General features: G+C 44.9%; 2 protein-coding genes across 5 annotated transcripts in view; both read left to right on the plus strand.

Annotated features, from left to right (window-relative positions):
• Positions 1 to 180: 180 nt before the first annotated feature.
• gtse1 (G-2 and S-phase expressed 1) lies at positions 181 to 8543 on the plus strand. Its single transcript, XM_047033926.1, has 12 exons — positions 181 to 295; positions 742 to 834; positions 951 to 1008; positions 1098 to 1773; positions 2096 to 2272; positions 2935 to 3076; positions 3513 to 3947; positions 4345 to 4414; positions 6658 to 6882; positions 7230 to 7560; positions 7750 to 7866; positions 8244 to 8543. The coding sequence occupies exons 2-12, from the start codon at positions 792 to 794 to the stop codon at positions 8337 to 8339; spliced, it is 2370 nt and encodes a 789-aa protein (XP_046889882.1). The 5' UTR covers positions 181 to 295; positions 742 to 791; the 3' UTR covers positions 8340 to 8543.
• Positions 8544 to 8953: 410 nt separating this feature from the next.
• celsr1b (cadherin EGF LAG seven-pass G-type receptor 1b) overlaps positions 8954 to 13049 on the plus strand; it is a 48533-nt gene continuing 44437 nt past the window's right edge. For 3 of the 4 annotated variants that reach the window (XM_047033922.1, XM_047033923.1, XM_047033924.1), the window contains exon 1: positions 8954 to 12748. In XM_047033922.1, the coding sequence (XP_046889878.1) occupies positions 9238 to 12748 (3511 nt within the window). In that variant the 5' untranslated portion in view covers positions 8954 to 9237. The remainder of the gene's footprint in view (positions 12749 to 13049) is intronic. The other variant, XM_047033921.1, reaches the window with a different exon arrangement.

Consider the following 13049-nt stretch of genomic DNA (forward strand, 5'->3'; position numbering starts at 1 on the left):
ATGGTTTTGTACATTCATTACCTCTTCTCTACTTCATGATTACGGTTATTCGACTAGAAACCATAGATCGAAACACAGTTGACTACTTTTCTACGTAACAAAACAGTAGTTGGTAAACGTTGGTAAACGATATCAGCCAATAAAGAAGCACGTTTTACGTCACATGACCAGAAAGTTTTGTCCACGAAATTTGAAATGAATGTCACTGAGATGTTTGTGAAGAGGATTTTGAACCAAGGCACTGATTAAACAGATATAACGTCTTGAAATAGTGCTATATTTCTTAAATACCACGGTATGTATCCTTTCTATATACCAATTGCACTTAAAGCCTTTGTTTTCCAATATGGGTTTAGTCGACATGATGATGATACTGTAGTAAACTAAAATTGAAAGCACACTTGATTAGGTTCGTTGTAGCACTACTGAAACGACATTGACTATCTATAGTGTTTACCTAGGAGAAGGATGATGATTTGAGGAAATTACAACAAATCCAGTTATCTAGATAGTTAGATAGTTAATATGTGCAACTGAAAATAAGTATAATCTAATGCATTCTAACGAGCTAACATAAGCTACTAGTAGGCCACCTAAACCGAGTGGTTAGCCTAGCCTAGATGGTTAGCCAGCTTGCAAACTAGCAATTGAAGCCTTTCACAAATTCATTAATAAACTAAAACACACGTTTGCTTTCGGCTATATGTAGGACATTCAAATGTTTTATTTTTATTTTTTAAGAACACGAAGGTTGACCTAACACTCGGTGGAAGCATCTTCGTACCAAATTTATGTCTGGATCCATGGAGAGTATGGATTTCAATGCAAATTGTGGTAAATAATTATGCCTATTTGAAGCGTCGTGGCTGTTGATGTATGCTGTTGAGTAATGTTTTATTTTTTGCGAAGATTCATTAACATGAATGCTTATCTTTATTCTATCTTTCAAGATTTCTTCACTTTGGCAGAAGAAAAGTTCGATTTTGACGTTTCATTATCGCCTGCCAGGTTTGTGTAGAATTAAAGTTTAACTTGAAAACGATTGGAAAAGCCTCCTCTCAAGCACCCTTTCAATAACCGTTTTCATGTGTTTGTAGTTTTAAGGGCGATGAAGACGAGGACGAGGTTTTTGTAGGCCCCATCAGTCACAAGGAGAGGGGTATTACAGTGGGACTGGAGACCAGATGTAAGGACAGTGTCAGCAACGGGGATCTGTCGGTGGGAGAGGAGCAGAGCTGGAGCCCCCTCACTGGGGAGAAATTTGAAGAGATCTGCAAGGAAGCTCAGCAACTAGCCTGTGAGCTGGAAGGCAACCAGCCGCACCCAAACAATGGTGGTACTAAGGGTTCACCCACAGATGACAAAGACAAGAACAAATCGGAAGACTTTGTGCAGGACACAGGGTCTAAGCTGGGGATATTCAGCAAGCCAACCAGTGGGGTCCTCAGCCCCGTTAAAAGGGAAACCTTCTGTGTGCAGGACAGTCCCATGAAGCAGCTCCCTGCTGCCTTCCAGAAGCGTCTGCTTAGAGCTAACGGGCATGCTATCTCCGGAGGTGTGGCCTGTGCTGCTAAGGCACGAGTTGGCTCTGTTAGCACCTCTAGCCCTGTGAGGGGGCCCAAGTCTCAGACACAGCCCAAGATGGTACTCAGAGGCAGGGCCAGTTTGGCCGGCACCAGAGGGGTACTCCCCAGCAAACCAGCTGCTCCAATCGGGACCATTCAGACGAGACCAGCACCAGAAAAGACTACAAGGCTCCCTCCTCCACGCAAAGTATGGGCTCTTTTCTTTTTCTCTAAGATTGTTTGCCAAAATGCTTTTACTTGACATGGTTTTACATTTTAAGTGTAGACCAGGTGGGGCATGAAGCCCCTTTCTCTTGGCCGTTGAGGGGCTTATTTGTGGGAGCTTGCAATGATCACATACACCACTGACTATCAAGGGTTAAAGCAATGCCATTCTGGTCACAAGGACTCCTTAAGACCTGCAATATCCAAATATAGGCTGCATTGTCTATACAAAACGCACAATACATTGTTCCTTATTAAAAATGTTCTTGGATGCATAGTCTCAACTTTTGCTTGTTTTGTTTCAGAGTACCTTAGGATCCAAGCGCAGCCTTGCCAGTTGTGACTCCAGCAGGATGGGCTCCAGCAGGGTGGGCTCCAGCGAGGACCTGCTCTCAGACACAGCGAGCGTGGCCTCCGACGTCAGCGACTCCTCCCTCAACTCCAGCCTGCAAGGAAGGAGGAGTCTTGCTCCCCCCAAGAAGGTAAGACAACGTTTGTGAGAGGTGTTATTAGGGGTGGGGGAAAAAATCGATTCACATTTGAATCGCGATTCAGTCTACTAGCGATTCACATCAATTCTCTTTTCTTTTTTCATACATTCTCTCTTTTTTTTTTAATTGTGACCCCAAGAATTGAATCGAATAGTGAGGTACCAAAAGATTCCCATCCATAGGTGTTAAGGTGTCTCAGGAGCAAAGGATAAGGAGGTTGTTGTAAACTCCTTACTGGGGTATTTTTCAGGACAAGCAAACGTGGTCATACTGAACATGTCTGGCTGACTGGGCCAAGAGCAAGGAACAGGAAGATCTTAGCTAAATGTAAACAGTCACCATCTAGTGGACAGGTGTGCTTAGTGCATCATGCAAGACTCTTCAGGTGTTCTTGGAAGTTGTACTGATTAGGCAAGATGGCACATATTTTTTCTGTCATTCAGGCAGCAGAAAATGTCGATTTTCTTTACATTTACATTTTCGTAAATGAAAATGTTTCCTCAGAAACCCATAGTGTGGGTAGCACTGAGCATCCACAAGGTTGGACAATATCAGTCTGTTGCAGCATCTTCTCAGTTCATTAACCAGCTTCTCTGTTGAAGTCAAACAACAACATCAGGAGTACGTGTCCCTGATCCTCTGGGTTGTTTCAGGCTGGACCTCGAGTCCTGGCTGGGACCAAAGGCCCACCTCCTCAGAACAGGAGAGGGCCAGAGGGGAAGAGGAACACTTCCTCCTCCTCTTCCTCAGTGTCCAGCTTCAACTCCAGCCTGTCTGTGTCTCCCACTGGGAAAGGTGAGGACTGAACCGATAGCTTTCATTAATGAATGTCCAGTATCGGAACTTAGCTCTACAAGCTTGCATCTAGAATGTACTTGCAAGTTAGCCATGCCAACCATCAATCCATGAAGGTTCTTTCAATAAAGGGCAAACCATCACCCACCAAACATCGTCCACCGAACATTACTTACTGCAATTGTTGTAATGGTGCTTTTGTTATACCACCAGGGGGGGAGCTTTAGTATAAATTAACACCAGTTTAGCATTTCCGGGTCTCTCGTATGCCTTGTCTTTGGCTAAGTTACCACAGCAATGACTGGGAAACATGAATTGTACTTACATAGCTGTGTTTCTGGTACAAATGGAACAGCTCACTTATATATTTTGTCAGTATTGTTCCACCTGGTGTATGCTGTAATGCTGTAGCTCACGTTACCATCTGTCATTTCAGCTAAACTCAACTCGTCTCTGAACACGAGTGTGGGGGGCCCCAGTGGGCTCATCCGCACCAGCGTGAGTCGACTGGCCAATCCGGGCGCGGGCGCCAAACCCCGCTTACTCAGCAGCCGAGCCCCCGAAGCCCCGCCCCCTCCCAGATCCTCCGCTGCGGGAGGACGACGCTCGATCTCCGCCCAGGGGAGGAGGCCCTCTGAGGTGGTCCGGTCCACCCCCATCAAGAGACCCGAGGCTGGGCACTCTGTTGGAGCATCCACCCCCGTCTTCCAGACCCCTGCCAAGAGAGCCATGGAGAGGACCTCTTCTGTACCCAACATTCCCTCCTCGTCCTCTGCCAAGCCGGAGAGTGTGGTGAGGGCCAACTCCAAACTCAAACTCTTTTTGGCCCCCACACCCACCAGCCAGCTTAAAGGGTTACGTATGTCTGAAGGTAAGGTTTGTTTTTGGCCATGTGTGTACAGAAGCCTCCTACAATGTTTGTGTTGTTTTCGTCATTTTATGTTTTTATTCCCTATTCAAATGCTATATTGATGCTTGAGTTTTGATTGTTTGTTGGATTATGGATAGATTTTTCCCCCAAGATTTAGTCAAACAACCTTTATTTAAAGTGAACTATCAATCTAACCGCTGGTAGAAGTGATGTCGTCCGGCCATTCACAAATCCAAGAGTAAATGAACATGTCTCCTCCAGATTTATTTTCCAAAAAATGTTGCTCCTTCTTCCTACTCTTCTGTAATGGATGCTTTCCTCTCCTCCTTTCTTCTCCCAACCCCACTGCCTCCCTCCCTCCTCCCCTGTCTCTCCTCCTTCCTCTTCCCCGTCTCAGCGGTCTCGTCCCCTGAGGCTTCTCGGATAATGAGGCCAAAGACGCTGGTGTCTGCCTGCAGCATGGACAGGTATCTATTCTCTCCTTATTGGTGGGAGGACTACAATGTCACTTCAGATTGAGATGTGACAAAAGAAGAAGATTGAACGATGCCTTCAAGCCGTGTCAATCACTCTGTCTGGAATGTCAGTAGTACTATTTGTCATGAATTGAAAATAGTGATTTGTATATATTTATTTTTGTAGCTTAAAGGGTTTTTGCCTGTCAGCCAAAGATGCTATCCTTCCTTTCCATAGTTTTTGACCAGAATATTGGAGCAAGGAATTGTAGTTTATTTCATATAGAGAATGATAGTTGTATAGATAATCTGAAACAATAATATGCCCTCATCAAAACCTATGCTTTCGGCATATCTGATATACACAAAACATACACGTGTCAGTTTTAATTGGTTCTGTCAATTAAATTGGTTCTTCAGAGCTCTTGTTAGCTTTAACATTTTTATTGATATTGATGTATAAATGGGATACATGTACAGTGCCCTCCAAAAGTATTGGAACAGTGAGGCGAATTCCTTTATTTTTGCTGTAGACTGAAAACATTTGGGCTTGACATCAAATAATGAACGTGAGACCAGAGATCAACGTTTCAGCTTTTATTTCCAGGTATTTACATCAGGATCTGATGCACAACTAAGAAAATATCACATTTTGTTTGAATCCACCCATTTGTCATGTGAGCAAAAGTATTGGAACAGATATACTTAAAACATATTTAAGTGAATAAGACTTAATATTTAGTTGCAAATCCTTTGCTTTCAATAACTGCAGCAAGTCTGTGACCCATTGACGTCACCAAACTTTTGCATTCTTCCTTTTTGATGCTTTCCCAGGCTTTCACTGTAGCCTCTTTCAGTTGTTGTTTGTTTTGTGGGGTTCCTCCCTTCAGTCTCCTCTTAAGCAGGTAAAATGCATGCTCTATAGGGTTTAAGTCTGGAGATTGACTTGGCCAGTCTAATACCTTCCATTTCTTGCCCCTGATGAACTCCTTTGTTGTTTTGGCAGTGTGTTTTGGGTCGTTATGCTGCTGCATGATGAAGGCTCTGCCAATCAGTTTGGTTGCATCTTTCCTTAAATTGGCAGACAAAATGTTTCTGTAGACTTCCGAGTTCATTTTGCTGCTGCCATCATGTGTTACATCCTCAATGAAGATTAATGAGCCCGTCCTAGAAGAAGCCATGCAAGCCCAAGCCATGACATTACCTCCACCGTGTTTCACAGATGAGCTTGTGTGTTTGGGATCATGAGCAGTTCCTTTCTTTCTCCAAACTTTAGCCTTTCCATCACTTTGGTAAAAGTTAATCTTTGTCTCATCAGTCCATAAAACTTTGTCCCAGAATTTTTGAGGTTCATCTCTGTACTTTTTGGCAAATTCCAGCCTGGCCTTCCTATTCTTCTTGCTAATGAGTGGTTTGCATCTTCTGGTGTAGCCCTTGTACTTTTGTTCATGAAGTCTTCTGCGAACAGTAGATAGTGATACCTTCACTCCTGCCATCTGGAGGTTGTTGCTGATCTCACTAACAGTTGTTTTAGGGTCTTTCTTTACAGCTCTCACAATGTTTCTGTCATCAACTGCTGATGTTTTCCTTGGTCTACCTGTTCGACGTCTGTTACTTAGTACACCAGTAGTTTTCTTCTTCTTCAGGACATTCCAAATGGTTGTACTGGCTATGGCCAATGTTTCTGCAATGGCTCTGATTGATTTTCCATCTTCTCTAAGACTCACAATTGCTTGTTTTTCACCCAAAGACAGCGCTCCGGTTTTCATGTTGTTTTCACCTCTGAATACAGTCTGCATAGACAAAACCTATCTTACCCAATCTGAACCTGAGTGTAGACATTCAGTGGTATTTATTGATTGAATAATGTATGTAATAGGACACACCTGGGCAACAAAACACACCTGTCAGTCATATGTTCCAATACTTTTGCTCACGTGACAAATGGGTGGGTTTGAACAAAAAGGTGATATTTTCTAATTTGTGCATCAGATCCTGATGTAAATACCTGGAAATAAAAGCTGAAACGTTGATCTCTGGTTTCACATTCATCGTTTGATGTCAAGCCCAAATGTTTTCAGTCTACAGCAAAAATAAAGGAATTGGCCTCACTGTTCCAATACTTTTGGAGGGCACTGTATATACATTTGAAGTCAACTGTCCAAATTATTAAATTATATAATTATTATGTTTTAGTATGATTTCAGAATAGAACCTTCTTCATTCATGTTCAGTCTTGTCTCTCCTCTTTCCAGCCTCCCTCCTCTTTCCCAGCCTGCTGCCCCAGTCCCAGAACCCCCCCAGACGCCCTCTACTGGTGGTAACAAGACACTGCAGTTTAAGATGAGGCAACCCTCTGCCCTGGCCACTCCCATGAACCGGCGGGTGTCTGGCATCCCAATGATGACCCCCAAGAGTGTGTCGAGGCTGGGGAGGCCCTCCCTGACAGGGGCCAAACTTACTGCCTCCAGTCATTGGAGGTAGGAGGGGAAGGGGGAGGGGAGGTAGAGAGAGAGTGGTTTTTGCTGCATTTTACTCCACACTGTATTTACCTGGCTGTAATATCAGACCTAATCCACACCTGCTCCATTGTACTTTAGTTTCACCCAGATTAACTACTGCTGTTTGCATGAATGCCTTCCATCGGAAGGCCAGGCAATCATGGATATGGGATTGAATTTCAGGCAGCGATGCAGAAAAGTCAATACTCCCATTGAGACCAATCAACTAATTGTATTCCTCAGTCAATACTTTGATTACCTGGGCCATAGAGAATGGCCATGATAAAAATTCCTTCCCTTCCTTGCTTCCAATTCCTCTCCTCTAGTCCAGTGCAATTGAAGGAGACCAGGCAGCAGCAGCAGCAGGAAGTGGTGGAGACAGGAGTCCCAGAAGAGGAGCCTGCCTGCCCTGCCGATGAGGCCCAGGTCCCACTCTTCTTCCTTGGGAACGAGCCGGAAGCACAGCCCCCTCCCGCGGTCCCCCAGGCAGAAACACAGGAGACACCCTCCACTGTCAGTGAGGTTAATCAGGACCCAGCAGAGCCCAGCAACGAGGACCAGCAGGAGGGTCCCAATGCCAGAGAGGAAAGCCAGACACCTGAAGTGAAGGAAGATCTTCTTCAGCCCAGTGGGGTCGAACGACAAGAAACAAACGAAGTAACGTTTTCACACGCTAAAGGACTAAATCCCTTCTTGCACCGTGTCTGCTTATCATACAGACTTCCTTGGCATTAAACATTGAAATACTGTCAGAATGATGCACTTATGTTGTTTGAGTATCTGCTGTACTAGCTACATGCTCAGTGCATCTTCTCATTTCATAACGAATGGTGTGACCTGTTCCAGGTGCTGCTGGTGGATGCTCCGGTTCCTGTGTTGAGGCTACAGGAGAAGCTGCTCATTGACCTGTCCAACACTCCTGAACTGACCAGGACTGCATCCACCAAGTCCTCTGGTGGACAGGTGAGTGAATAGTGTAGTTGTGATTATGGTTTTTTTGCGCTGTCTGTTCAATTAGACTATTCCTTGGCTGTAAAAGAGGAAATAAAGTTAAATGTGCACTTTTGTCTGCAGTACTTACTAGATGTAGTATTGGTATGTTGCGTTTGGATAAATGCCTGCTAAGTGAATGAACTGTAATGTCAAATTGCCCTTCATTACAACTCCAGTCTGTACAGTAAAACATTTTTTGCAACAAATACCCAGCAAAGATCGTTCCTAAAATAGTTTGAGAACTGTTTCAGGTGTGTATTTATTTAAATGAAATTATTTTAGTGCTGCATCCAGTAATCCAGTAAAATGATTTGAATATTAAATCTAATTGTGCTTCTTTTATACAGTTGATTGACCTGACCTCTCCGCTCATCAAATGGAGTCCGGAGACAGGAAAGGAAAATCACATCAACGACGCCCCATTGATTAACTTGTCGTTTTAAGCAGATACGTTACGGTTATGTACAAGGATTCAGAAGAAGCCTAGTCTGTGTGTCTTTAACAAAAGTGGAAATCAATACATGTTCAGTAAAAGAAAAATGTTTTAAATCAAGTTAATTTACCTTTTTTAGGTATCTGAATATGGTCCTACTGCTTTCTGTGTGACAGTCTTGCTGCTTTGTATTTTCTTTAGTGTCTAAATAAATGTTCTTAATTTAATGGAAATTGTCTTTATTATTGTAAATAGTATTTTTTATGCAATACATTATATAATATTTTTCAGTTGACAGGTAAAATGTTAGAGCTGATATGAGGACAAATTGAACAAAGTAGCTCGGACCTTCTAATCTGAATGTAATTAACGGTATACGTATCCGCTAGAGGGGGCTAAAAGGCAAGGAACCACAATAAGTTTTTTGTTTGAACCAACACTGCGTGAGTGAGGCTGTTTTTTTTTCTTCATCCAGGCAGTTGGATGTCTAGACTTCAGAATTTAGTTTAATTAAAAAACGAATGCGATTATATTCTTAAAAAGATAAACAATGCTTAAAGTAAGAGTCTACTGTTTTGGAAAGCCAAATGTTAGGTTACTCCTACTACTGTTCAGATTTTTTTTCTCATAGGCTAAAGGCTACGCGAGTTCCAACACTGACAAAGGAGCCCTCAGACTTTGGGAGCAGGTTTATGCAAATGAACTTTCAGGGAAGGGAGCAGTACGACAGAGTACTTCAGATCGAACTGGGACCACTGAACTGAACTAATTCATGCACGCCAAGCATCATAGCCACATTTTATATCAGCCATGGAAAGAAAGCGGACGGCGAGGACAAGGGAGAAGGTAGAACAGTGGACTTTTTAGATGTTCTTAAGAGGCAAAGTTGATGTCATGCATTTTAAATCATGGAATTACAAATGCTCTGGCTATGGATTGCTTTCTCGTGCGTTCCATACTTAAGATGTTTTGATGTACACGTTTCGGACACATTTCATCCAGAGGCAGTTTTGGCAAATGTATCTCTTGGACAAGGCTGGATTTATAATATCGACAGGACATTAACTCCAAAATGGGTGAGGGAGGTTTTGAACATAACAAAGCAAGATGGAATATTATATTTCTCAGGAAAAGTAACTTGTGCGCGCCTGCCAATGAACCCCGTGCCAATATACTTACAAATCCGATCATTTACGGCGGAAAACGTCATACGGATTCATTTCAATACTTTTGTCCATGGACAAAATTGTTTCATTAAATACCGGAGAAAGACTCCTGAGCATAAGCACAACATTTATGTGAACATTAAAAGTGACATAGTGACATCTCCTTGCCTCTCAACTGGTATTTTGCTTATGGACATTTATGAACATTTACCTCTTTTTCTCCGGAATAAAGCATTTTTCCATTCATGCAAGTCAGGGGAACAGAAAGTAACTTTTGATAGCGGGAAGTTTTCCCCAATTTGTTTACGACCCAGCGAAAGAGAAGAGTGTGATTTTGTTTGTAAGGTGCAGGGGTCAGGAAAGCCCATCGTCGGCGTGAAACTGCGTTTCTCCCATCCACACAAGCGCGATGATTTAACAAGGAGCGAATATGATGCACTGGATCCATGGACCAAACGGAAGAAGAGAAATGTGAATACAGCTCCCCAGTTCCAGTTGCCCAACTATCAAGTGTCTGTACCCGAGAATGAGCCATCGGGAACTCGCGTTATTACGCTCAAAGCCTTGGATTCAGACGACGGAGATGCTGGTCGAATTGAATATGACATGGAAGCCTTATTTGATAGCAGGTCCAATGATTATTTTCAAATTAACTTGGATACTGGTAGCATCACAACTTTACAGCCGTTGGATAGGGAGGTGAAGGACACACATGTGTTCAAAGTTATCGCCACAGACAATGGCAGCCCGAAGAAGTCCTCCACTGCTTATCTCACTGTCACCATCAGCGACACTAACGACCATGGGCCTGTTTTTGAACAGACAGAGTACAGGGTTAGTATCAGGGAAAACGTAGAGGTAGGGTTTGAGGTGTTAACTATTAGGGCTACAGATGGGGATGCCCCATCCAATGCCAACATGATATACAAGATCGTGAATGAAGAAGGGGACAGTGTTGGCTTTGAAATTGACCCGCGAAACGGACTAGTCAAAATCAAAGTCAGGCCAGACAGAGAGGCCTTGTCTCAGTATCAACTCATAGTGGAGGCCAATGATCAAGGAAAAGACCCATGCCCTCGAAGTGCTACAGCTACAGTTCACATCTCAGTGGAGGATGAGAATGACAACTATCCCCAGTTCAGTGAGAAAAGATACGTGGTCCAGGTGCTTGAGAATGTGGCAGTGAACACCAAAGTGGTCCAGGTGCAGGCGTCAGACAAAGATGAAGGCAACAATGCCAAAGTGCACTACAGCATTATTAGTGGGAACGTGAAAGGACAGTTTTACATCCATTCCCCCACTGGTGTCATTGATGTTATCAACCCTCTGGATTATGAGATGAACAGGGAATATAATTTGCGGATCAAGGCTCAAGACGGGGGCAGGCCTCCTCTGATCAACGGCACTGGGATGGTTGTCGTGCAGATTGTGGATGTCAACGATAACGCTCCTATGTTTGTCAGCACCCCCTTCCAAACCAGCGTCTTGGAAAACGTGGCCATCGGTTACTCGGTTATCCATATCCAGGCTATTGATGCCGACTCGGGTGACAATTCTCATCTAGAGTACAGACTCACTGACACGGGCCCTGGCTTCCCCTTCACTATCAATACCAACACTGGTTGGATTACAGTCAGTGTGGAGCTGGATCGGGAGACAACCGATTTTTACACTTTCGGCGTAGAGGCAGTGGATCATGGGATTCCCGCCATGTCATCCTCCGCCGGCGTCAGCGTGACCATTCTTGACGTCAACGATAACGTCCCCACTTTCACCCAAAAGGTCTACTCCTTAAAGATCAACGAGGACGCCGCGGTCGGGGACAGCGTGCTGGCTCTGACCGCTATCGATCGTGACATCAACAGCGTGGTCACCTACCAGATCTCCAGCGGCAACACGCGGAACAGGTTCGCCATCACCAGTCAGAGCGCAGGGGGACTCATCACCCTGGCCCTGCCTCTGGACTACAAACAGGAACGCCAGTACGTCCTCACTGTGACCGCTTCAGACGGCACACGCCACGACACCGCACAGATCTTTATCAACGTCACCGACGCCAACACTCACCGGCCTGTTTTCCAGAGCGCCAACTACCAGGTGATGATCAGCGAGGACCGGCCTGTGGGCTCCACCGTGGTCGTGATCAGCGCTACAGACGAGGACACGGGCGAGAACGCCCGCATTAGCTACGTCATGGAAGATAACGTCCCCCAGTTCAAGATCAACCCGGACTCGGGCGCCATCACCACGCAGATAGAAATAGACTACGAGGACCAGGCCTCCTACACGTTGGCCATCATTGCCCGCGACAACGGCATTCCCCAGAAGTCTGACACCACATATGTGGAGATCATTGTTCTGGACGCCAATGATAACACCCCACAGTTTCTCCGGGACATATATCAGGGGAGTGTATTTGAGGATGCCCCGGTATACACCAGCGTCCTGCAGATCTCCGCTTCCGACCGAGACTCTGGCTCCAATGGGCGGCTCATTTACACTTTCCAGGGCGGCGACGATGGAGAAGGAGACTTCTTCATCGAGCCTTACTCCGGCATCATCAGAACGGCCAGGAAACTAGACCGGGAGAATGTTCCACTGTACAACCTCAAGGCGTTTGCTGTGGATAAGGGCGTCCCGTCTCTGAAAGCGTCCGTGGACGTTCAAGTGTCTGTCCTGGATATCAACGACAATGCGCCCGTGTTCGAGAGGGATGAGATGTACGTCTACGTGGTGGAGAACAGCCCCGTCGGTTCCATCGTAGCCCGCATCACCGCTACAGATCCAGACGAAGGGACCAACGCGCAGATCTTGTTTCAGATCGTGGAAGGGAACGTCCCAGAAGTCTTCCAGTTGGATATTTTCAATGGGGATCTCATCGCCCTCACAGATCTGGACTACGAATCCAAAATGGAGTACACCATCATCGTCCAGGCCACTTCGGCGCCTCTGGTGAGCCGGGCCATCGTGCACATCCACCTTCTGGACGTTAACGACAATGGTCCTGTCCTACGCGATTTTGAAATCATATTCAACAATTACATTACCAATAGGTCAAACAGTTTTCCAGACGGGGTAATCGGAAAGGTTCCGGCTCAGGACCCGGATGTGTCGGACAAGCTTCATTACACTTTTGTGGAAGGGAATGAGCTGAGTCTTCTTATCCTGAACCAGGCCACCGGGGAGCTCAAACTGAGCAGGGATTTGGACAACAACAGGCCCCTGGAGGCAAACATGAAGATCTCTGTCACAGGTAAAGGACATTTGCTTAGAACACAATCAGTGCCTTTGCCTTCTTATACTTGGCTTGAGACCTGTTCTGTCAAATGCAAAGACAGTCTATGACAGATGGATTCTCCATGGGGCATCCAGACTGTTGAGCCATCATGCAACACAGTGTGGCTGAAAGGCTTCTGTATAAAATACCTCCTTTTAGTTGATTGAATTGTTTCTCAGAAGTAGTTGCTTGACAGTGCATTACACATGCCACTTTTATAGAGCTCAAATTCTTTTTAAATGTTTTTCATCCCAATTACTGAGGGCACACACTACTG

This window comes from Hypomesus transpacificus, chromosome 14 (genome assembly GCF_021917145.1).
Source record: "Hypomesus transpacificus isolate Combined female chromosome 14, fHypTra1, whole genome shotgun sequence".
NCBI lineage: Eukaryota > Metazoa > Chordata > Actinopteri > Osmeriformes > Osmeridae > Hypomesus > Hypomesus transpacificus.